Consider the following 25677-nt stretch of genomic DNA (forward strand, 5'->3'; position numbering starts at 1 on the left):
CATTTTTGGATTGTCTGCATTCTTTTCATGGCTAAGACGACTATCACCACGCTTCAGCCTTGTAAGCTATATGGGTTTGATTTGTGTTTGTTTAATGTCTGTGTAATTTCATTACCAGAACTTATGCATTTAAATGTATATATTACTCAGCTCTTTGAAATTTATTATCAACTATTCTCATCGGCCAGAACAATGTATATTATTGTTTTCTTGTAGTAGACCAAGACTTATGCTAATAAATTACCGGAGGAGTCCTCTACCCCAATCTTCACGTACCCAGAAGTTACACACATTGCACGGCAAGTGTAACATCTATCAGATTATCACCATCCTGATCAAACTTTCTCGGCTGGAAATGCAGGACTGGAAAGTGAGATAAACATTATTGTTTCTAGTTAGTAGACGGTGACTTATTTTAAATTATTGGGAAGTCGTGTAACCCGTTCCACACTGCTTGAGCTTAGAAACAAAAGCTATAATTTCAAGAAACTTGAATATTAAGTTTGGCTTCGCATAAGGAGACAGAAGACTGAAACAGAGGTGAATATAACTGGATCCGTAATTTTGTTTGCATCGCTAATTATACAGCAGTATGCATAAGGCCTGTGTGCAGTAGCAAATATTAAGTCGTAAAATTTGTCATCAAAACCAAATAACTGATACGGCTAGACTCAGAAATGTGTATTGAATTTCAAGCAATAACATTAACCATACATATATCATCTTAACCATCTATATTCTCTTTCACACATCTATGATCATTGCACTTTTGATTCAGCGTACAACTTCTACTGTTCAAATTAGATTATCTCAATATACCTTACAATCAAAACAAGAAATTACAGCAAAGAAGTGACTTGAAGCTCTCCAAGATTATTTTCCTACTCGGCGATCTCATGTCTTTGTACCATTTGCGTCTCCGTAACTGCAATATAGTGGGGTCAATTCCTATGTCGCTTAGCAACCTTACACAACTTACTTACTTGAGTCTCTCAAGTAACAACTTCGGTGGTCACTCCGATCATTTCTGTCAAATCTTGTTAGTGAATTTCCAGATATTTCCATCAACTTTCCCATTTAGACCTCTCAAGGAATCAATTATCTGGTCAAATTCCTTCTTCTGCTGGCGGACTTCGAAATTTAGTTGTCATTTCATTATCTTCTAACTCTCTCAGTGGAACAATACCATCTTGATTATTTAATCTACCATTTTTGAAGGAGATGGATCTCAGCAACAACCAATTAATTGGCTCAATTCCAAGTTCAATCTTTGAACTTGATCTAAATTATCTCTCTTTCTTCAAACAATTTAAGTGGAATTGTAGAGCTTCACATGTTTGCAAAGAATAAAAACCTTAAGAGTCCTTGATCTTTCTCATAATAGTTTATCTGTGAGCACCAAATTCATAGCCAATTCATCCTTCCCCAACTTCAAATTTTGCTATTATCCTCTTGCAACATAAGTAAATTCCCAGGTATCTTAAGAAACCTAGACCTCTTAGATACGCTAGATCTTTTTTTGAAAATAAATCCATGGTCAAATTCCCGACTGGATGTGGAACACTAGTCGGGATTGTTTTTGCTGGTTAAATCTTTCTCACAACTACCTGAGAAGCGTGGAGCAACTTCTATGGAAAAAATTGGAACTTCTAGACCTTCATTCCAACTTGCTCCAGGGACAAATTCCAATTCTACCACCTTACTTGAGATTATTTTCCCTGTCAAACAATGAATTGACTGGGGAGATACCTCACTTGACATGTAATATGAGCATGGTAGAAATTTTAGATCTTTCAAATAATCGGTTAAGTGGTATAATTCCAGAGTGCATGGGAAATTTTAGCAGCCTTCGTGTGTTGGATTTGCGGAAGAATAGGTTTTATGGCTCCATTCCTGGAACATTTGCGGAGGGAAATCATTACAGTACCCTTAACTTGAACAACAATGGGTTGGAAGGACCAGTTCCATGATCTTTGCTCAATTGTTCAAAATTTGAAGCTCTGGATCTTGGAAACAAGAAGATAAATGATACATTCCCATATTGGTTGGGAAATCTTCTAGAGCTACGAGTTTTGGTTCTTTGTTCCAATAAGTTTTATGGTTCTATACGGGATTGTTCCAAGACAAACAAGTGTTTTCCAAAGTTGAGAATCTTTGATCTCTCAAACAACAGCTTCAGCAATTTTTTGCCTACTCTGTATTTCAAAAACCTTGAAGCCATGATGGATGTCGGTGAAGATGAAAGGGAATTGGAATATATGGGTGAAGATTATTATCAAGATTCTGCTATCTTGACATGGAAAGGGCATGAAATTCAACTAGGGAGAATTATCACTACTTGCACCACTATTGATTTTTCAAACAATTACTTCCATGGAAAGATTCCAAGAGTGATTGGAAACCTTCATGCACTTCGTCTTCTCAATCTTTCTCATAACAATCTATCAGGTTGTATCCCATCTGTTAAGATTTTCATAATATTTTGTATATATTTTGTAATCAAGTGAATATTATGTAATCTTTTAGTTATGTCAGGTATACGATCTTAGAATATTCTAGAGATTATGTAATCTCCTAATTATGTCAGACAAAATATTGTGTTATCCACAATTGACATAATTAGGAGATTTAGGAGATCGTATACTCCCTATATAAAGGGTGTAACTCCTTAGTGATAAATCAATGAATTGAAAACCCAATTCTTTCAAACAAACATGGTATCAGAGCCACTCTCTGATCTCTAAAAAAAAAAAAAATTCTCATTGTACAGAAGCCATCAAATCCAGCCGCAAAACAACACCAAAACTTCCTATAAAACAACAAATTGTCATATCAACCTCCTGCCATATCAACACCAAAACTTCCTGCCATATTCAACCTCTAGACTTCCTGCCATATCAACCCCCTGCCATATTCCCTCATGAGCCTTGAAACAACTATTTTTCAAGGGTTAGTTCAAAATCTGACTGAACTAACAGAACTTCTTCTTGATCAGGTGGATATATCTACAATAGTACCTAGTTTCTTGACCAATCTGTCTTATTCTCTGACTTCTCTAAGCCTTAATGATTGTGGATTACAGGGGAACATCCCAGATCACATCTTTCGCTCACCAAATCTGCAGTTCCTTAGTTTAAGAGGTAACCTCAACTTGACAGGTGTTTTTCCTAAGGTTAACTAAGTAGCCCCCTTAAGTTTATGGATGTTTCTGATATGAGTTTGTCTGGGGAATTACCTAACTCAATCGGCGATCTCATGTCTTTGTACCATTTGCGTCTCTATAACTGCAATATAGTGGGGTCAATTCCTATGTCGCTTGGCAACCTTACACAACTTTCTTACTTGAGTCTCTCAAGTAACAATTTCAGTGGTCATATCCCATCATTTCTATCAAATCTTGTCCAGCTCCGTCGTTTTGATCTTTCAATGAATAACTTTGTTGGTGAGTTTCCAGATATTTTCGTCAACTTTAGTCAACTTTCCCATTTAGACCTCGCAAGGAATCAACTATCTGGTCAAATTCCTTCTCATGCAGGCGAGCTTCGAAATTTATTTGTCATTTCATTATCTTCTAACTCTCTCAATGGAACAATACCATCTTGGTTATTTAATCATCCTTTTTTGAAGGAGATGGATCTCTGCGATAACCAATTAATTGGCCATATTGATCAATTTCAGAGTAATTCATTGAAAATGATTAATATCGATGATAATAGACTGCAAGGCTCAATTCCAAGTTCAATCTTTGAACTTGATCTATTTTCTCTCTCTCTTTCTTCAAACAATTTAAGTGGAATTGTAAAGCTTCCTTGCATGGCTTGATCTTTCTCATAACAGTTTATCTGTTAGCACCAAGTTCATAGCCAATTCATCCTTCCCACAACTTGAACTTTTGGGATTATCCTCTTGCAACATAAGTGAATTCCCAGGTATCTTAAGAAGTCTAGACCATTTGGTTACGCTGGATCTTTCTGAAAATAAGATCCATGGTCAAATTCCCAACTGGATGTGGAACACTAGTCAGGATAGTTTGTCCTCGTTAAATCTTTCCCACAACTACCTAACAAGCATGGAGCAGCTTCCATGGAAAAATTTGAGATATCTAGACCTTCATTCCAACTTGCTCTAGGGACAAATTCCAATTCCACCACCTTACTTGACAATATTTTCGCTGTCAAACAATGAATTGACTGGGGAGATACCTCACTTGACTTGTAATATGAGCATGGTAGAAATTTTAGATCTTTCATATAATAGGTTAAGTGGTATAATTCCAGAGTGCATGGGAAATTTTAGCAGTCTTCATGTGTTGGATTTGCGGAAGAATAGGTTTTATGGCTCCATTCCTGGAACATTTGGTGAGGGGAATTATTACAGGACCCTTAACTTCAATGACAATGGGTTAGAGGGACCAGTTCCATGATCTTTGCTCAATTGCTCAAAACTCAAAGTTCTAGATCTTGGAAACAACAAGATAAATGATACATTCCCGTATTGGTTGGGAAATCTTCCAGAGCTACGAGTTTTGGTTCTTCATTCCAATAAGTTTTATGGTTCTATACGAGATTGTTCCAAGACAAACAAGTGTTTTCCAAATTTGAGAATCTTTGATTTCTCAAACAACAGCTTCAACGGTTTTTTGCCTACTCCGTATTTCAAAAACCTCGAAGCCATGATTGATGTTGGTGAAGATGAAAGGGAATTGAAACATTTTAGAGAAGGGGACTATAAGGATTCCGTGACGATGACAGTTAAACGGCATGAAATTCAGCTAGTGCAAACTATCACTACTTTCACCACCATTGATTTTTCAAACAATTACTTCCATGGAGAGATTCCAGGAGTGATTGGAAACCTTCATTCACTTCGTTTTCTCAATCTTTCTCATAACAATCTGTCAGGTTGTATCCCATCTTCCCTTGGAAATTCGACTGCTCTTGAATACTTAGACCTCTCTTCAAATAAGCTTGTTGGGAAAATTCTGCGATCTTTGCTCAATTGTTCAAAACTTGAACTTCTAGATCTTGGAAACAACAAGGTAAATGATACATTCCCATATTGGTTGGGAAATCTTCCAGAGCTACGAGTTTTGATTCTTCGTTCCAATAAGTTAATTGGTATAATTCCAGAGTGCAAGGGAAATTTTAGCAGTCTTCACGTGTTGGATTTGCAGAAGAATAGGTTTTATGGCTCCATTCCTGGAACATTTGGTGAAGGGAATCATTACAGGATGCTTAACTTCAATGACAATGGGTTAGAGGGACCAGTTCCACGATCTTTGCTTAATTGCTCAAAACTCGAAGTTCTAGATCTTGGAAACAACAAGATAAATGATACATTCCCGTATTGGTTGGGAAATCTTCCAGAGCTATGAGTTTTGGTTCTTCATTCCAATAAGTTTTATGGTTCTATACGATATTGTTCCAAGACAAACAAGTGTTTTCCAAAGTTGAGAATCTTTGATCTCTCAAACAACCGCTTCAGCAATTTTTTGCCTACTCTATATTTCAAAAATCTTGAAGCCATGATGGATGTCGGTGAAGATGAAAGGAATTGAAATATCTGGGTGAAGATTATTATCAAGATTCTGTTATCTTGGCATGGAAAGGGCATGAAATTCAACTAGAGAGAATTATCACTACTTGCACCACCATTGATTTTTCAAACAATTACTTCCATGGAGAGATTCCAGGAGTGATTGGAAACCTTCATGCACTTCATCTTGTCAATCTTTCTCATAACAATCTATCAGGTTGTATTCCACCATCTTTTGGAAATTTAACTGCCCTTGAATCGTTAGACCTCTCTTCCAACAAGCTTACTGGGAAAATTCCATGGCAGTTGGCAAATTTAAATTTTCTTGGATGGCTAAACTTATCTCAAAACTGACTCGGCGGACCTGTACCTCGAGCCAACCACTTTGACACCTTCTCAAATAATTCATATGATGGGAATTTGGCATTATGTGGATTTCCTTTGTCACAGAAATGTGGCACTGATGATGGGAAACCGCAACCACCATCAACATTAGAAGACGATGCAGAGTCTTCAAGTGGATTCGGTTGGAAAGTGGTGTTGATGGGGTATGGATGTGGAATGGTATTAGGGGTGACGATGGGATATCTTGTGTTCTCAACAGGGAAGCCTCAGTGGGTTGTAAGGATAGTTGAAGGAGGACACCCAAGAAAGGGGAGAAGGCTGAAGAACAAATGTGGAGGAAGATGAAGTTAGTGCATCCGAGAAGTTCTCTTGGCTGAGTATTGCTGCAAACTGGAAAACCAATGTTCCTTTCTTTTCTTGCTGATAATATGTAGTAACTTTTTTCTTTTCTTGTTTTTAATTTTATGTTCTCTTTCAGTGGAAGCATTCAATTGTTATGTTTTACTTCTTAAATAAAATGTTAGTGTTGACTATCTAAACTCGACCTTCCATTTGTCTTCTACATATAAATGTATCAGTTCTTTAGATTTCAAAAGCAAAGAAGATGGGTGTTCTTTCCTTGGCTTATCAACTTCACTTCCTCCAATTATTGCTCTTGCTTTCTCAAAGCTCTGAAACACTCCGTTCTCAAAACCAAAGTTCTGCACTGCTCCAGTTTAAGAAACAATTTTCTTTTATTGATCTTTCTTTCTACTTCCACAATGATAACTTTGCAAAATATTCTATTGTCAAAAGTTTCAACATTCAATGTTTTGTATTTATTTGGAGAAATACAAGTCTCATGTGAGCCTAAAGCATTTGAATTGGGTTCAATGGATCTTTTATATTGGTTTGCATTCACTAATGGGCTGTAAGTCTAGATCCAAGACTAGGTTGATCCTGAAAAGTCGGTGTTGGTGGGTGATTTATTAAAAAATATCATAGAAACTAAAATTATAATTAAAAAATTAATGTGAAATTTTAAAATATGTCATAAATTAGGGGTTCAAATCCTTAAAAATATAGAATTCAATTTATTTATTGCATTTTACAAAAAGTATCATTGATTGGGTCCTCAAACCAAGTATTGCTTCTTACTAGGGGTGTTCAAAAGAACCGGTTGGAATCGGAACTGGCGGGTACCCTGGGTTTGGTTCCGGTTCCTACCCAGAACCAATCGTTAATGGGTAGGTTCCGGTTCCAAATTTTTGGAACCGTTACTTTGCGGTTCCGGTTTTGGTTTTTGGTTTCTATAGTTAGGAACCGGAACCGGAACCAGGAACATGGAACTGAGACTAATATAAAATAAAATTAAAGATTAGTGGGACTAGTAAATGCTTTTGTAGAAAAAATAGTGTGAAAACATTTATATTTATATTTCATAACATTTAAAGTAAGTTGGTTTGACTTTTGAGAATCTACCTTTACAAAGTAATGGAGTTTGTAATTTTGAATTTTGAATTTTGAATTTTGAATTTTGAATTTTGAATTTTGAATTTTGAATTTTGAATTTATAATTTGTAATTTTATTTTTGTTAACAAGTGCCAAGTGGGGGCATATTTGTAAGTTTTTAAGGGTTTTTTTGTCATTTTAAAAACTTTTGGGGGGTCATTATGATTTTATAGGGTACCCAGAACCGGAACCGGAACCATTGTTACAGGTTCTCGTTCTGGGTACCTAGCAACCGAAACCGTCGGTTCCGATTTTAGTTCCAAATTTCAAGGAACCGTCGGTTCCGGTTCTAATTCCTTCAAAATGTGCAAGGTATCCAGAACCGAACACCCCTACAGTTCTTACTGTGTAAAAGCCAAAAATCAACTACTGTCTCTACAGAAATAAAAGTTGTGTTTTGATTCCTTAAACAACCAAGATCTTAAAATAATAAGGTCATGGACAAAAGAAGGTCCAAATAGAAGAAGCTTATAACAAGCCTACCAGAAGGCAGATCGAAGCAGTAGAAGAAGGCTGCTGAATAAGTTGAATTGGATAGTTAAGCAATTAAGAAATAAAAAATTCATATACATAATTTCTCACGAAAACTCACCAGAAAATGACTTCATCAATATAGCTGGGATGTCCATGGCAAAATCTTGAATAAATTAAAAGAATAATTTTACAGAATGTTCAACGCAAACAAGAGCTAATCAATTTAATCTTGCTTAATAATGGCTACCAAAGTTGATTAATTTGGATTGGTTTTACATTAATCAATAATGGGTAAGGAGCAAAATAGGTTTGTGCTTTGTGCAAGCTCTTCAATGGCTTTCCTTCTTCTTCTTGCTTGGCCTTGTGCTACAGTTTTCTAATATCCCTTTTTTTTAGAATTTGATTTACTATTACTAGTGCATGACCCAGACTAATTTGATGCACTAGTCCTCGCTAGCGCATGACCAAGACTCTAGTGACCAAAACTTGATGGAGTTCACTATACACCGCACTAATGCATGACCAAGACTTTCCTTCTCTTTTAATTTAGATGGACATTAATTTCATCTTTACTTCTCATCTCTCACAACAATTTTCAGCAGTTTCTTTTTTCTTCTGTTTCAACTTTGTTTCCTTGTAAATAGTATGACTATACCGTGACATTCTGAAAAGTTTATTTTCACTATTTCATTATACATAAACATTAATTTTTTTTTTCTCTTTTCTGGTTATTGGGAAATTGAAAGAAAACCTTGGTCGATTGGTATTTCCTGGAATCATATATAGCGAAGACCAAGACTGATCAATTAATCATGCAGTAGTATGAGAATGAGAAAAAGCATTTGCTTTTTGACGTGCATTAGCCACAGATTCAAGTCTCCGCAGCCACTTTTGAGGCATGAGAACCCCACTTATTGTTCCTTTTGACTCAATGAAGTCTAGTTGCTTTGTCACCACTTTGAAAATGACATTTCCAACCTTGGAAGATATTTAACTAAATTATTGGAGAAGTCTTGTAGCCTGTTCCACACTGCAAGAGCTTAAGAACAAGCTATCATTTTCAACATATGTAAACCATAATTTTCGATGACTCCAGCAGAGAATGAAAAAAGAATGGATGGGACCAATGTTCTTTTTTGTCTATGATGTGTGTAACAAAATGGAAGTGGAAATAGTGACAGTAGACCAAGACTTGATAAAGGCTACTCAAATCATGGAACAAATTTAACATTGACGAAAATATGTTGTGAAACCAAATTATTAAAAATGGGTCAACTTTTCCATTTGTTTAAGGCATAGAAATAAGTCCACCTCGGCGAGTATGCGACATTAATTAAAGTGTTTTAATTTTATGCAAATTCCTTTTTGGAGAGAAGTGTTTGGGAATTTTTGAGATTCTTAGTTAGGATTTTACCTTGAGTTAAAATAGGAGACTAGATATTGTTTCTTTTAAGGATTATTATTCTTTTCCATTTATAAATAGGAGAATATATTATTGTTTTACTATTCTTATCTCTTTCTATATAAGAGAAGGAAAAACGTTGGTTTTGTAATTTAGTCAGTGAAGTTGAAAAAAAACAAATTTTCTTAGAAAGAAATTTAAGGCAAAAATGGTGCGTTTGGTACTAGTTCGTAAAGACAACAAAACGGTGTGTTTTGATATTTGTTTCGAAAGCCAAAGGCTATACAAAAGGAGCAGCGCTATCTTTGTAAACACTAAATGAAAAATAAATCCCAACTTTTTTCTTCGATTGATTCTCTCTTTCTCTCTCTTTGTTCGTTACAAGAAGGTCCTTGAATTCTTGAAAAGTTCTTCAAGGCCATAGTTAGAGGTGAAAGTAGGGGTGAGCACGGGTAGCGGATAGAACCAAAACCAGAACCTACCCGGAATCGGCACTGTAGGGGTAGGTTCCGGTTCCATTTTATTGGAATCGACACTGTGCGGTTCTAGTTTCGGTTCTTATGTGTGGAAGAATTGAAACCGAAACCAAAACCTGGAAAAAGAACCTAAAACGAGTACTCGGTTTGGAATCTGTAGCGGGTACTCGGTTTAGAACCTGTTTGGAATCGATTTTGGGAACTTGTTTTGGAACCTGGGTTGCAATTAAATATTTGTGAATAATGGGGGGTTTCATTATTTTATATATAAAAAAAATTTAAAATAGAGAAATTTAAATTTTTAGAATAATCTAATTAAATAAATATACAATTATACTTATTACATATAAACTACATCATATTAAAAACTTTAATATATTATAATATATTAATATTAAAGTTTTGATTAATTAAGTGTATAATCAGAATTAGGATCCAATTAAAGGTGTTTTAATGTTATTAAAAGAACTATTTTAGAATAAAATAGTATATTTGATTAAATAATAATATATTTAGTTATTTATTTCAATTATCAAGTTCTAAGTATATCTATAGTAAATTAACAATTAATTAATTATATATGATAAATTGATCAACATTAATAAATTTAATTACTAGTTAAATATCATACTTAATCAATTATAGCATTACATTATAGTTAAATGATTACTTAATTAATTATAATTTTATAACATTACTTAATTGATTTATAGTATAATTAATTATAGCTTTAGCAGTAATTGATTACTACTTAATTAATTGACTTATAACATTTAGTATATTACTTAATTAATAATTGGATAATTACTTATCAATTAACACTTTCATTATAACATTAGTACAATCTTAATTAAATGATTAAAAATTTAATTAATTATAATATATATTAAAGATTTATAGTATGATTACTTAATTCACTATAACATTACATTATAGTATGATTACATAATTAATTATAACATTACATAATTAAATGATTATTAATTGATTATGACATTATATTATAAATTAGTAATTACTATAAACTTAGCACATACTTATAATTAAATGATTAGAATTTAATAATTATAACATTACATTATAAATTTATAATACAATTACTTAATTAATTGCAACATTCACATAAATTAATGATTACTTAATTAATTATAATATTATATATAAACAAATTAATTATAATATTATATTAAATTTATAGTATGATTACTTATTCATTATACCATTTCATTACAGTATGATTACATAATTAATTATAACATTACATAATTAGATGATTATTAATTGATTATATATATATTATAAACATTAATTATAATATACATTATAAATAAATGATTACTTATTAAATGATTAGAAATTTAATTAATTAAGCATTACAATATAGTTAAATAATTACTTAATTAAATATAAAATCATTACATTACATTATATTATGATCACTTAATTAATTATATAATTACATAATTAAATGATTACTAATTAGTTATAAATTTATAACATTATATTATAAACATTAGTATTTTACTATTTATTACATTACTTTAATTAAATGATTAAAAATCTAATTAATTATAACATTACATTATAGATTTATAGTATGATTACTTAATCAATTATAACATTCAATTATAAACATTAGTATATTAATTAAATGATTAGAAATTTAATTAATTACAATATTAAATTATGGATTTATATTATGATTACTTAATTCGTTATAACATTACATAATTAAATGATTACTTAATTGATTATGACATTATATTATAAATATTAGTAATTTACTACATAAACATTAATACAATACTTAATTAAATGATTAGAAATTTAATTAATTATAACATATTAACATTACATTATAAATTTATAGTATCATTAATTAATTAATTGTAACATTACATTATAAACAAATTATTACTTAATTAAATTATTACATAATTAATTATAACATTATTACATTACATTATATTATGATCACTTAATTAATTATAGTATTACATAGTTAAATGATTACTTAATTAGTTATAAATTCATAACATTACATTATAAACATTAGTAATTTACTACATTATTACATTACTTAATTAAATGATTAAAAATTTAATTTATTATAACATTATATTATAGATTTATAGTATGATTACTTAATCAATTATAACATTCCACTATAAACATTAGTACATTAATTAAATGATTAGAAATTTAATTAATTACAATATTAAATTATAGATTTGTAGTATGATTACTTAATTCATTATAACATTAAATTATAGTATGATCACATAATTAATTATAATATTACATAAGTAAATGATTACTTAATTGATTATGACATTATATTATAAATATTAGCACTTTACACAATACTTAATTAAATAATTAGAATTTTAATTAATTATAACATTATATTATAAATTTATAGTATAATTACTTAATTAATTATAACATTCTATTATAAACATTAGTACAATACTTAATTAAATTATTAGAAATTTAATTAATTATAATATTACATTATAGTTAAATAGTATATTACTTAATTAATTATAACATTACATAATTAAATAATTACATAATTAATTATGACATTATATTATAAATATTAAACATTAGTAATTAATTAAATGATTAGAAATTTAATTGATTATAACATTACATTATTGTTAAATAATTACTTAATTAATTATAACATTACATTATAGTATGGTCACTTAATTATGTATAACATTACGCAGTTAAACGATTACTTAATTAATTATAAAATTATAACATTACATTATAAACATTATTAATTTACTACATTAGTCATTAGTATATTACTTAATTAAATAGTTAAAAAACCTAATTAATTGTAACATTACATTATAAATTTATAGTACGATTACTTAATTAATTATAAAATTACATTATAAACATTAGTACAATATTTAATCAAATAGTTAGAAATTTAATTAATTATAACATTATATTATAAATGTATAGTATGATTACTTGATTAATTATAATATTACATTATAATTAAATAATTACTTAATTAATTACAACATTACTATATTACATTATAAACATTAATAATTTATAACATTAAATTGACTAAATTAGCATTTAGTAGTAGGAGAATCAAAGAAGTTGGTGACATTTTCTAACTTTCTATATTGTTGTTTGTTTGAATGATTTTGGTGAAGTTATTTGATGTGAATTGTGATGAATAATTGTTTGTGTTTTGGTTTTGATTGAGGAATTTTATGTGAATTGTGATGAATTGATTGAATTCAAGTGTTGCCTAGACATTAGAGGATTTATGAGTTACATTGTACACAAATGAATGATTAATCAAAATTTGTTAGGGGTGTACTTGTAAAATTTTAAGGTATTTTTGTCATTTTTTAAACTAATAGGGGGTAATTGATTTTTTACACGATACCCGGGAAAGGAATCGGAACCTGCATTTTAGGTTCCAGTTCCTTGAATTTAAGAACCTGTACTGTGCGGTTCCGGTTCTTTTTTTTTGGAACCTGCACTATGCGGTTCCGGTTCTGGTTCTGGTTCTCCCGAAAAATGCAGGGTACCCGAAACTGCTCACCCCTAGGTGAAAGTATATGGATGCAAATAATAAAAGCAAAAACAAGAGATAGATGAATATGATTCCTTTATTTTTAGTCAAAAGTCACAAATTAAAGTATCATTGATTATTGAATTATCTTTTCATAAACAAGGAAACCTCAAGGAAGCATCTTTATGCACACAAAGAAATGTCAAGGAAACGAGATGTAAAAGAAAATTTGAGTCGGAAACTGGGAAATTGATCAAGTATTTGCCTAAACTTTTAATATTTTTTATTTTTTGAAATTTTTCGAGTCCTTAATCTTTATTTTGTTTTGTTGAAACTTAGTATCTGTTATATGATTGTTCATGTGATTGTGAACTCGTTTTTCTAATCAAATTTTAATACACCAATATTTATAAATAAATTGTTGATGAAGTTCAATTTATCTAGTAACAATTGATGGAGAAAGAGATTTTCATTTCAAGTAATTAGTAGGTGTTGATGTTTGATTTTGAGACCAACTATTCGCACGCGAGAAATGCTAAGCTGGCTTAGAAATCACACATGATTATGGAAGTATTTAATTTGGTAAAGGTGAAGAACAATGTTTAAAGTGGTTCAGATGCTCAAAAGCGAATCCTACGTCCACTGATATTGTATTAATGAAAGTAAGGTCAGGTCGCGTTCAGCAAGCTGAGTTACAGCTTAGAGAATACAAGAGAGAGAGAGAGAGAGAGAGAGAGAGAGAGAGAGAGAGAGAGAAAGTACACTATTCTAGAGTGAAATTAGCCAATCTCGTAAATAAGAGAGAAGTCATCTATTTATAGTGGGATTAATCAAGGTAATGATTACTAAATCTGCTAGTGGGGTAGAAATCGTGCAAATCCTTCCCTACGTCCCATTGCTCACCTACCCAATGATTTCCTCCACTTGTGTAGGGATAAGACACATGGACAGTTTCCAGCCATTCGCCAACCTGACATTCACCCACTGCACTGGCAGGAGCATGCCATTCATGTCATCACACGACGTGGCCTCATCTAAGCGGTCATGGAACTTTCTGAAGTTCTGACCACCCCATGCTGACAAGACTCTGCATCAGGCCAACTTTTTCAGGCATAACAGAAGTCCCCTAGTTTTTAAGGTTTGAGAATCGAACCTTGAGAAATTCACAATTATGCCTTGATTTGACATGTTCCGAATGACGCCTGATCGATTCGACTTGACTACAAGTAGGTCGCAAAACATCTTCATATAGGCAACTTGAAGTGGTCTTTTTTCGCAAGGTCTACGACCTAGACCAGACCTTATTCAATGTCGTATTGATGCGCCTCTTATCTTGACCGAGGTCCGTGACCTGGTTATACTTAGTGTGTTTTCTGCTAAAGGCAGGGAGTCATATCGCTTCGCAACTGACATGCGACGAAGAGTGTTTTGTCCTAACGACCTCTTCAGATGTTATCCATTACACTTTGGTAGCTAATCCATTAATGAAAAGCCTTTTACTCTGACAAACGTGTCCTATGTGCAATAAGTGCCAGCCATGCGCATTAAATATAAGCCATGCTGAAACGACATTCCTTATCAGAGCATTAAATGCAGATGAGAGTGCATTCAATATGGAGGAGGGAAACGAGCTGTCGCTCGATTATTTGAATAGAGAGAAGCGACGATTGGGTTTCTCGAAGTGTGACGGTTACTCCTTCCTGCTGATTGACAACACGTGGTCGCAATCAACGGCGAGAGATGGTTTCCGTCCAAACGTCGTTTGGCTTCGGGAAAACCAATCGCCACTTCCTCTACTATAAAATCCTAGGCTCACCTTAAGCAATGTTACAACTTTCACTTTTTCAGAAAGAGCAAGAAGCTTTCGTGAGATCAGATTTCCCATCCTTCAAGCTGGTGTGCACTTGACGTTCACAACAGGAAGTTCAATCCCTACACTCAAGAGGTAAGGAAGATCCTTCCATTACTTCCCTTTTTCTTCTTTTTAGATAACCATGCGATAACGGTGGGTGTTTGCGGGTGGTTGGATGGAGGATTGGCTTTCTTCTAGGGTTTGAGTCTTTGGGGGTGGTCCCTAAGGATTCTTAGGGTTTTTTCTAGGGTTTAAGGAGGACAATGTTTATCTTTTCTTCCATGTCATCGTACAAAACTTTGTACGAAGACTAAGTAATTTCTACATCTCGCTCTTTTCAGACTGTAGAAGAAATGGACTCTTCAGCAACCAGAACAGATAAGGGAACGAGCTCGCCGGTGCAGGATGCCCTAGCGGGTCCCTCGCTGGAAATCTTGTCAGTAGCAATAGGAGAGGAGATTCAAAAAGTGGTCGACCATTATGCAATTAGTGTAGATGTCTACCAGCACCAGACATATATAGCTTGGAATCAGCCAGAGGGAATGGCTGCGATCTCCGAGAACATATTCAAATGTGGAGCACTGATTCCCTTTCATCCTTTCATAAGGTTGATCATCGATCACTTCAGGGTCGCACCTTTACAGTTGACACCAAACTCGTATATGATAGTCGTAGCTATGTATATCGCATGTGGCGAGAACGATCTTAGTGAGCTAACTGCGCTAGAGCTTAGCTGCTTGTATTACCTAAAGAAGAGCAAAGACAATGACTCTTTTTACCTCTCTAAGAGATCTACGATCGAGGAAGGAATACAAAGTTAACCTAGTAACGTCGGGGTGTATGAGATGAAATTTTTATTTTTCCATTATGATGGCATTTTCCATTTTAGGGAGCCGAGTAGGTCTTCCTTTCTTTTACTTGGCGAATTTTCTTTCTTTTAATCTTTGCTAATGAACTCTTCCGTTTCTTCGTAGTAAACAAGATGACCAGGTTGTCGGCTCTCGTTGACTTCAACAGAATAACTGCCTTCGGCCTTCTACCTAAACATAGTTGCGACATGAGGTTGCTCGTGACAACGGCCAACCTGTGAAAATATGACATTTTCAACCCCAAAGCGACCTTAGAATCTTCATTGAGTAAGTGTCCGTAACCTTAGCCAACCTTATTGTTTGCATGCAACAAACTATTTTGCTAACGATATTTGCATGCAGCGACCATGCCATCGAAGGTGCCCAGGTCGTTGAGAGCTAGGGAGTTCACCTTTCCTCAGGTCGGGGCCACTGGACCAGCCAGGGCGGCTCCTATCAGTCCCCCCATTGGAGGAACGTCAGCAGGGGCGTCGACTCGTCCAGTGGATGCTCCCCAGCCTACGGCTACCCGACCTAAGCAAAAAACTATGGCCTAGAAATCCAAGAAGAGGAAGCAGCTTCGGGTCGAGGAGTCAGAGTCCAAGCTAGAAGGTTTGGGTATTCAACTTGGGGGGTCACACCCTTACTAGGCCTTTCGCTCGGGAGGGCCCCGTAAGGGCACGACCAACATTACACTTACCCTAGAGGGTTAGCATAAGAGGCAAAGGAAGGTTGCGACTCCTGTGAGGAGAGCGGGCAAGGAGCCAGTGGGTGAGACGCCACCTGTTGCGGGCACAAGCACGCCCGTGCTTGACTCTATGGGGCAACTCCTGAAGCATTTGCAGCCAGTGATGTTCACCTTGCTAGAGTGCTAGCTCGCAAAAGCTTTTGAGTAGTTCATGGCATCCAACACCGTAGACCTGATGACCATGGCGTTTCAACTGCAAAGCCAGGTACTAGGGTTTGTCCTCGTTGAGGACTTTCTTATATTTCCCTTGTTACATTTTTTTTAATGAAAAGGAATTTGACCCCCTATTCCCTTCACTATGCAGTCCCTGCTCGCCATGCACCTGGCCGAGCAAAGACTTAATTGGGAGCTGCTGAGGGGCTCGTCGGGCTGAGGGAAGAGAACATGCGGCTGAAACAGGACTTAGAAGCTGCACAGACAGATATGAACTTAGCCATCATTCAGACCAATATTTGTGGAGAGGAATGCTGCGCTTTGTATGGTTGATTTCCAGAAGGCTGAGCTGGAGAAGAGGGGAGAAGAAGTTAAAGAGCTTCAAAGGATAGTGGCCAGACTCACCAAGGAGGCTGGCAAGAAAGAGCTGGAGCTACGAGCGAACTCCGAGCGGGCCTTGCGGGTAGAACAGGACAGGGCGTAGCTATGGGAATCCTCTGAGAAGCAAAGGTGGGCACTTGAGGCAGAACTCCAGTTGTCCTAGAGACGTGTAGGCATAGCAGTAGGCAACTTCCTGGAAAAGATTGAAAGATTTAGCCAATCTATCTATTGTTTGGATTTTTCTCTCATCGAAAGACTTAAAAAACTTTAAGTCAACAGGAGTGCCATTCAATTATTAAATCATCTTTCTACTCAAGGGACCTTTCAAGAAATGGGATAAACAACAAAAGTATACACCACACTAATGCATGAATTTGACGGAGCCCATTTGAATTTGACGATCCAGAAGGTGAGGTTGAAGGTGAATACAATTTTTCGAAATATATGGATAAATACAAGTCTCATGTGAGCCCAAAGCATTTGAGTTAGGCTCAATGGGCCTTTTATATTGGTTTGCATTCGCTAATGGGTTGTAAGTCTAGGTCCAAGACTAGATTGATCCTCGAGAAGTCGGTGTTGATGGTTGACATAATAAAAATATTCATGACAAAATTAAAAAAAAATTATAATTAAAAAATTAATGAGAAATTTTAAAATATGGCATTAATTAGTGTTTGAAATCTTTTAAAAATATAGAATTCAATTTGTTTATTTCAGTTTACAAAAAAAATGTCAGTGATTGGGTCCTCAAATCAAGTATTGCTTCTTATTATATAAAAGCCAAAAATCAACTACTGTCTCTACAGAAATGAATATAAAGAATAATATAATCAAATAATACTATAAGGTCATGGGAAAAATAAAGTTCAGATTCAAGAGGTCTCAAACAACTTATAATAAAGCCACCAGAAGACATTCACCATGTTGAATAAATGACATTTTCTCATTACCTTGATTTTTTGAACTCCTATTTCATAAAGTGAGGCAATTCCTTTAAACTCCTCATCCTCATAAAATAGCTTGTCAGCTTCCAGCCATGCTAACCTTTTTGCTAGCTTTTCTAAACACTTCTGCAGGTGTACTTCCCCTTATCCTGTCGCCATCGCGGTCCTAATTTGGGTTTCTAGATCCTCCCAGAGTGTTTGACTAGCTAAAGTTAACCTCAAGCCTTTTAGAAAGCTAAACCTCTCACAAATATCTACGTCAATTAACCCCTTTCTTTGTGGAGTGTGTGGAGTCACCACACTTGCAGCGCCTGACGATGATTCCTCAGGAGTCTTTGTCTTTGGCAATGGACAATTAGCCTGTTCATGTCCTTTCTGCTTACAAGACCAGCAAACTATTGCTTTCTTCTGAGTTTTTTCCTTCTTAGGAGTATCCTCCTTTACAGAAGTAATTTCCTTCGTAGAAGTTTCACCCTTCAATCATTGAAATTTTGGGTTTCTTCTTTCCGAAGTATCAGAGTCATAATCTCGACTATTTCTTTCTTTAACCTATTTTACCACAGTAACCTGCTTAGAAGTAGAGATTACCTACTTATCCATAGTTTTTTCCTTCTTTGCAGTTTCCTTTGAAGTCAAAGTAATCCTCAAAGGCCAATTCCTCCTCAAGTGTCCTCGTTGTTTACACTTGGAGCATGAGAAGTGACTTCCAGTTTCCTTCTTGTCTGCCATTATCCTGCAATTCTTCAAAGAAATGTCTGGACAAAAAGTCAGCAATAAAATTAGATTTACCAGAAATATATTCAAATTTGATTCTATAATCTACAAATCAAATCTGCCATTTGATTAATCTAGCTTTGTCATCTTTTAAAGATAGTTTCATAAAAGTTTTTAAATATTTGGAGTCTATCCTTAAAGTAAATTCTTGACCGATTATGAAATCGGTCAATACATTCTTTCGCTGCTAAAGCTTCATTTTCATGAACATGATCATTTATCTCAGTAGGAGAGAATTTTCCTGACGCATATCGAACAATTCGTTCAATATTATCAGTACCCTTAGCCTTAAGCACTCCTCCCCAATACAAATGAGATGCATCATTTTCTATTATTAGCCTATCTTCGTCTTCTAGGAGTTTTAAAGGTTTTAATTGTTTTGTGAAGGCCTTAGTCCGCTTAACACAATTAGTGTCTTCAAGTGTCCAAGTCTAGGGCACTTTGTCACTAAGCTTAAGCATTAAGCCATTGATTACATTAGCGAGATTAGGAACATACTCGCACATGTAATTGGTTAATCCAAGAAATTGCTGTAACATGTGTTTATCTTCCATCACATCTAGAAAATCCAGCAATTTCTTCGAGATATGTTCTTGGAGTTGAATACCTCCTTCACCTATCTCAAGGCCTAAGAACCTTACCTTGTTCTTAAACCATTCTACCTTTCTTTCAGATAGAATCATTCCATTATCAAGGAACCTTTTGCTTACCAGTCTAAGATGATTTACATGTTCTTCCTTGGTTTTACTAAAAACCAAAACATCATCAATATAGACTACACAAAAGTTAGATAAGTCTCCAAAAACTGTATCCATAATCCTCTGGAATATTGATGGTGCCTGCTTAAGTCCAAAAGGTAGAATCATCCATTTAAATAATCCTTTCAGACAGGTGAAAGCCGTCAAAGGAATGCTTGACTCCGCCATTCTGATCTTCCAGAATCCTGACTTTATATCGAATTTGAAGAAGATTTTTCCAAACCTAGCTTTATTCAAACAAGTTGATTTATTTGGTCTCTTATAGGTATCATCAATGGTTTTCTCATTCAACTGCCTATAATCGATAACCATCCGCGCTTTACCTCTTTCCTGCTCAACTCTATTCATAACCATGAATGTTGGCGAAGAGTGTGGACTTTTACTGGCACGTATCAATTGCTTTTCCAGCAATTCCGATATTTGCTTACTAAATTCCTCCTCTGCATCAGGTGTATAAGGATAGGATTTGGTAGTAATCGTATGATCCTTCTTCCTTAATTCAAGCGAAGCATATATACCGTTCATTTGCCATAACTTTAATGGTTGATCATTAAAGCATGGAGAAAGTTCCTCTTTAAAGGATTTTACAAGTTCCTCAATCCTTAAAGAGTTCTTTTGGCTCTTGTTTTCAACCTTCAAGATTTTTTTCCTTAGGCGTGAATTTATCCGTGCTCTTAAGACATGCACCAGAGGGTTCATCCTCCTGTGATATATCTCATGCGATCCGGTCTATATAATAACTAGGATATAATCTTTGAAAGAAAACATTACAAGCCTCATCCGCTCCTTCTACTTCAAAAGTTTTCAACCACCATTTTTCCTTTTCCAAAATTTGGAAAATAATGTGATCTACTTTTTGCCTTAGTTTTACCAGTCTAAAACCATTCCTGACCTTTGAAACTTCAGGCTTAGCAAGAATAGGGATTTTATGACCTCCAAGGATAATATTGTCGTTATCCTGAGTAAATGGCCTAACTTCTGCTTGACCTTGCAGAAAGCTATTTCCGAGAATAAAATCTACCTATAAGTAATCTACTATTAGGACTTCCCTTAGAGTGAATTTTTTCTCGTTTAACAATACAACCATGTTTTCTACCACATCCGTGATCAAACTTTGACTTCCATTGGCAACCGTATTTAGGATTGGTATTTCCAATAATTTCCAAAGTTCCTGTGGAAAACATTGCTTCCTTGCAATACATTTGGTTGCTTCTGTGTCTACAAGAATATCCAAAGTATATTCCTCATATATATTCTGGAAAACATAGTTTAGCACGAATGCAAGTGTCAATAGTTCCCTGAACTATCGCATGACAATGCATTTCATGAATCATCATCATTTTCGTGCTTGGAGTTTCATCTTCATATACTGGAATTTGTACAGATTTATATCCGATTAGTTTCCTTCTATTGCTGCTTCCAGCATCACTAGCAGTATCATCTACTTCTAGTATATTTTTCCTTGATATGACAGGTTGCACCTCTTTATTCCGCTCTAGAGACACCGAGTTTCTAGGTGTAGGAAGAGTAACCTCAACCTCATTATCAAGTTCCTGGATTTGAATTCCCCAATTTGGGTTTAATTCCACCACGCTAGGCTATGTTGAATATTCTAAAACCCATCATTTCAGCCACATAAAAGCCTTTGCATTGACTACCGTAGGTTGAATTGGAATTACAGAATCCTGTNAGTTCATTAGGTTTATAAGATGTTCAATGACCTTGAAAATTAGATAGGCTCGACTGGTGCTTGTGCCCAGTACCTTAGTTATTAAAAGAAAAAAAAGAACTTTTGGCTTGTTAAGATGCCATATTCTCTGTCTATTATAAGAACAGTAGAAGATACATTGAACACACACATCAATCTCTCACAAGCAACATATCTATGCTTGACACTAAATTTGGAGTATTAAATCTTGATATCTAGCTGGCCTTTTATCCTATAATTCTTTGCCTCCTCCCTTTTCTTTTAAGTTTTGGCTTATTTATCATTGATGGTAACTTATATACATTGTATCTAACAGAGCTTTCACCTAACAGAATTTTTACTAACCACTCCGGTTATACTAGACATCACTATGCTAATAAAATTATCTCCTTCAAAGGTTTTGCCATCAGCTAGTTTCAGTGATGTGCTGGAAAGTAGTATTTGCATCAACTAGTCTTGTTGGTGTGCTTGGAATAGTTGCATACATTGTGCTTGTTGCAGATACAGGTTTATCTTAGATTTTGTCCTCTTTTCTTCTTTTTCTTTTGTTGACAAAAAGTTGATACCCTTTTTCTCATTTCTATGTATGGTGGTAATTGACTGCATACAAATAGCACATTCTTTCTTTGAAGTTAGAAAATTCCAACTTGTGTCTTACGGCTTGTGCTTGTGGGGGTCCATGAGGCCCTGCAAGCTTGCATTTACAGAATACAGAGATCCTTATCTTGCTTTTTAATTATTGTCCCATCAATATTCTTGTGGCATTTTCATATAGAGACCACCATTTGAGCCCCGAACCTAAACAACAGATTGGTTCTTGGTTTTGCTTTAACATATGTGGCCACCCATTACATCACTTATTTCTTTCTTAATTTCTTTTCCTTTGAAAAGCTTGCCATTTTCTGATGTCTGTCAATGCCTTTCACTGGTTTGTCTTCTATCTAACTTAAGAGTATTTATCGTTGTTTATACCGTCGTTTTGACTCAATTCTTTCTTATATATTTTTAGAGTTAATTAAAAAACCCTCCTTTGATCTTCAAAATCGTTGAAATGCTTGATATTTATAATCAATCTCATAGGGTTTAACTATTTTTTTCATTAACCAGAGTGTTCGGGCCAGTTTACACGCACTTTAACTAATTTCTGAAGTCTATTGAACACTTTACAAGCTCAAATGACCAAGTAAGCTACAATGTTATTGTGGTACGTGACCCTAAAGTTTGAACCAAAAAACTTAAGGAAGAGAACAAACCTTCGCCAATCCCGTGGGGGTTGATTTAACTATTTCGATAATTGATGATACAAAATGTGAGGTTGAAGTTGAATGTAGTTTTTTGAAATATATGGATAAATACAAGTCTCATGTGAGCCCAAGTAATTTGAGTTGGCCCCAATGGGCCTTTTTATATTGGATTGCAGCTTGCATGTCCTCTAGTCATTCAGTAATGGGCTATAAGTCTAGGTCCAAAACTAGATTGATTCCTGAAAAGTCGGTGTTGATGGGTGACATTAAAAATATCATAGGGTTTAACTATTTTTTTCATTAACCAGAGTGTTCGGGCCAGTTTACACGTACTTTAACTAATCTCTGAAGTCTATTGAACACTTTACAAGCTCAAATGACCAAGTAAGCTACAATGTTATTGTGGTAGGTGACCCTAAAGTTTGAACCAAAAAACTTAAGGAAGAGAACAAACCTTCGCCAATCCCGTGGGGGTTGATTTAACTATTTCGATAATTGATGATACAAAATGTGAGGTTGAAGTTGAATGTAGTTTTCGAAATATATGGATAAATACAAGTCTCATGTGAGCCCAAGTAATTTGAATTGGCCACACGCCTTTATATTGGATTGCAGCTTGCAGTCCTCTGTCATTCAGTAATGGGCTGTAAGTCAGGTCCAAAACAGATTGATCCCGAAAAGGGGTGTCGATGGGTGACATTAAAAAATATCATTGGCCCCCCACCCCACCCCAAAAAAAAAAAAAAAAAAAAATTAATGAGAAATTTTAAAATATTTCATAAATTAGGGTTTGAAATCTTTTAAAAATATAAAATTCATTAGTTTATTTCATTTTACAAAAAAAATCATTGATTGGGTCCTCAAATCAAGTATTCATATTCTTATATGTAAAAGGCAAAAATCAACTACGTCTCTACAGAAATGAACATAAAAAAAAAAAGGTTTGTGTTTTGACTCTTAACAACCAAATAAAATAAAGGTCATATGGGCAAAATAAAGTCCAAATAAAAGAAGTCTCAAACGCTTATATAAGGCCACCAGAGGACGATGAAGCTGTAGAAGAGGCTGCTGATAAGTTTGAATTGAATTGTTAGCAATTAAGAATCAAATCCCAACAACCGATAAATAAATAATTCATACAAATGATTTCTCATGAAAACTCACCAGAAAATGACTCATCAATACAGCTGGGATGTCCATGTCAAAATCTTGAATAAATTTTAAAGAATAATTACAAATGTTCACGCAAACAAGAGCTAATCAATTTAATCTTGCTAATAAACGCTACAAAGTTGATTAATTTGGATTAGTTTCATCAATCAATAATGGGTAAGGAGCAAAATAGGCTTGTGCTTTGTGCAAGCTCTTCAATGGCTTTTCCTCTTCTTGCTTGGCTTTATGCTTCAGTTTTCTCTTCAGATTGGACCCCTTTTGAGGCCTGTAAGTTTCATCATTTTCATTGCTGAGCATATTGTTTGTTAACTAATGGCTGATTTTAGAGTCATTAATTTGTGAAGGGAAGCTACAGGTTGGAAGTAGTCTCAGCAGCAAAATGTCTGATCGTGAAGATTTTAGCAAATTACTCTTTTGATTTTCCATTAAGAAGACTTGTTAGAGGTACTTCATTTCTTCATCTGACTGAATGTTTTTTCTTTGGCTAAGTGTTTGAATCTGCATACAGGCGACGACCGGATTCAGTTGATACAACAGGATTTGCTTGCCACTCTGACCTTTACTCTGAATTATGTATTGCAAACAAAGAAGTTGGATGACAACAAGAACTTGACAGTTTACATTCCCTCTTCGCAATCTCAAATTAGCCGAAGAATTCAAGCCATATCCAACTACAAATCCATTGCACCTGTTACATCAGTGCTAGTTAATGAAGAAACTAATTTACCTGCTGTAATTTCAATCACAATGTCCCAGTTTTAGTTTTCTCCTCCGGAGGCTTACAGGAAACTTGTTTCATGAAATGGATGAACTATCATTCCTTGTTCATCACTTCGCGCCATTTTTCGACAACCTAAAGTTTGTCATCACCGATATAGGCTGGTGGGTGAACAAATACAGCAGAATTTTAAGCCGGTTTGTCGCGGGTATGACTCATAAATCCGGCATAAATGGTAGTGTTCATTGCTTTCCTGGAGCTGTGATAGGCCTCAAATTCCATGGCCTTTTAGCCCTTAATAGAACTGATATTCCAGGCGGGTACTCAATGTTTGACTTCAAGCACTTTCTAGCACAAACATACAATCTGAAACACAGAAATGTTTTTGAAATAAAGAGAGAAAAGCCAGTTCTGATTTTGATATCCAGGGCAAAGACAAGAAGGTTTGTAAATGAAGATGAAATGGTAGTTATGATGGAGGAATTGGGATTTGAAGTTGTGGTGACAAGGCCTAACAGGATGTCAAATTTGAACAAGTTTTCTGAGCTACTGAACTCATGTAGTGTCCTGGTGGGAGCTCATGGTGCTGGCATGACAAATGAAGTGTTTTTGCCAGAGGGTGCGGTCGCCGTGCAGGTGGTGCCACTTGGGTTGGACTGGGCTTCAACTAACTACTTTGGTGAACCAGCAAGAGAAATGGGTGTGAAATACTTGGAGTACAAGATTGAACCAGAAGAAAGCACTCTTTTTCAGACTTATGGGAAAGATCATGTAGTTGTTACTGATCCTCAATCTATATTAGCCAAGGGCTACCAAGCTGCCAGGGCTGTGTATATTGATGAACAGAATTTGAAGATTAATGTAGAGAGGTTTAGAGAGACTCTTGTTCAAGCAAAACAACTCATTGAAGACTCAAGTGACTTGAGTTCTCTGAATTGAATGATTGCTTGTATGAAGATGGAGATGATGTTTTGTAATTTCATTTGGCAGATAAAGAATTTGTTGTAGAGCAATTTATTAATTGAATAATAAATAGGGATTAGAAACAACTTATTGTTATTGTTGAAGATGATGATATCTTGCTGGAAATGATGAAGTC

General features: G+C 34.6%; 2 protein-coding genes across 2 annotated transcripts; both read left to right on the forward strand.

Moving 5' to 3' along the window:
- Positions 1 to 1772: 1772 nt before the first annotated feature.
- Positions 1773 to 6225, forward strand: LOC116145161 (receptor-like protein 35). The gene is made up of 6 exons (XM_031430594.1): positions 1773 to 1923; positions 1999 to 2462; positions 3083 to 3172; positions 4130 to 4358; positions 4458 to 5302; positions 5986 to 6225. Exons 1-6 carry the CDS (start codon positions 1773 to 1775, stop codon positions 6223 to 6225), a joined length of 2019 nt encoding a protein of 672 aa, XP_031286454.1.
- An 18437-nt stretch (positions 6226 to 24662) lies between these two features.
- On the forward strand, positions 24663 to 25517 carry LOC116145162 (alpha-1,3-arabinosyltransferase XAT3-like). Its single transcript, XM_031430595.1, has one exon. It carries the CDS (start codon positions 24663 to 24665, stop codon positions 25515 to 25517), a length of 855 nt encoding a protein of 284 aa, XP_031286455.1.
- Positions 25518 to 25677: the final 160 nt, after the last annotated feature.

This window comes from Pistacia vera, unplaced genomic scaffold (assembly GCF_008641045.1).
Source record: "Pistacia vera cultivar Batoury unplaced genomic scaffold, PisVer_v2 Contig460, whole genome shotgun sequence".
Lineage (NCBI taxonomy): Eukaryota > Viridiplantae > Streptophyta > Magnoliopsida > Sapindales > Anacardiaceae > Pistacia > Pistacia vera.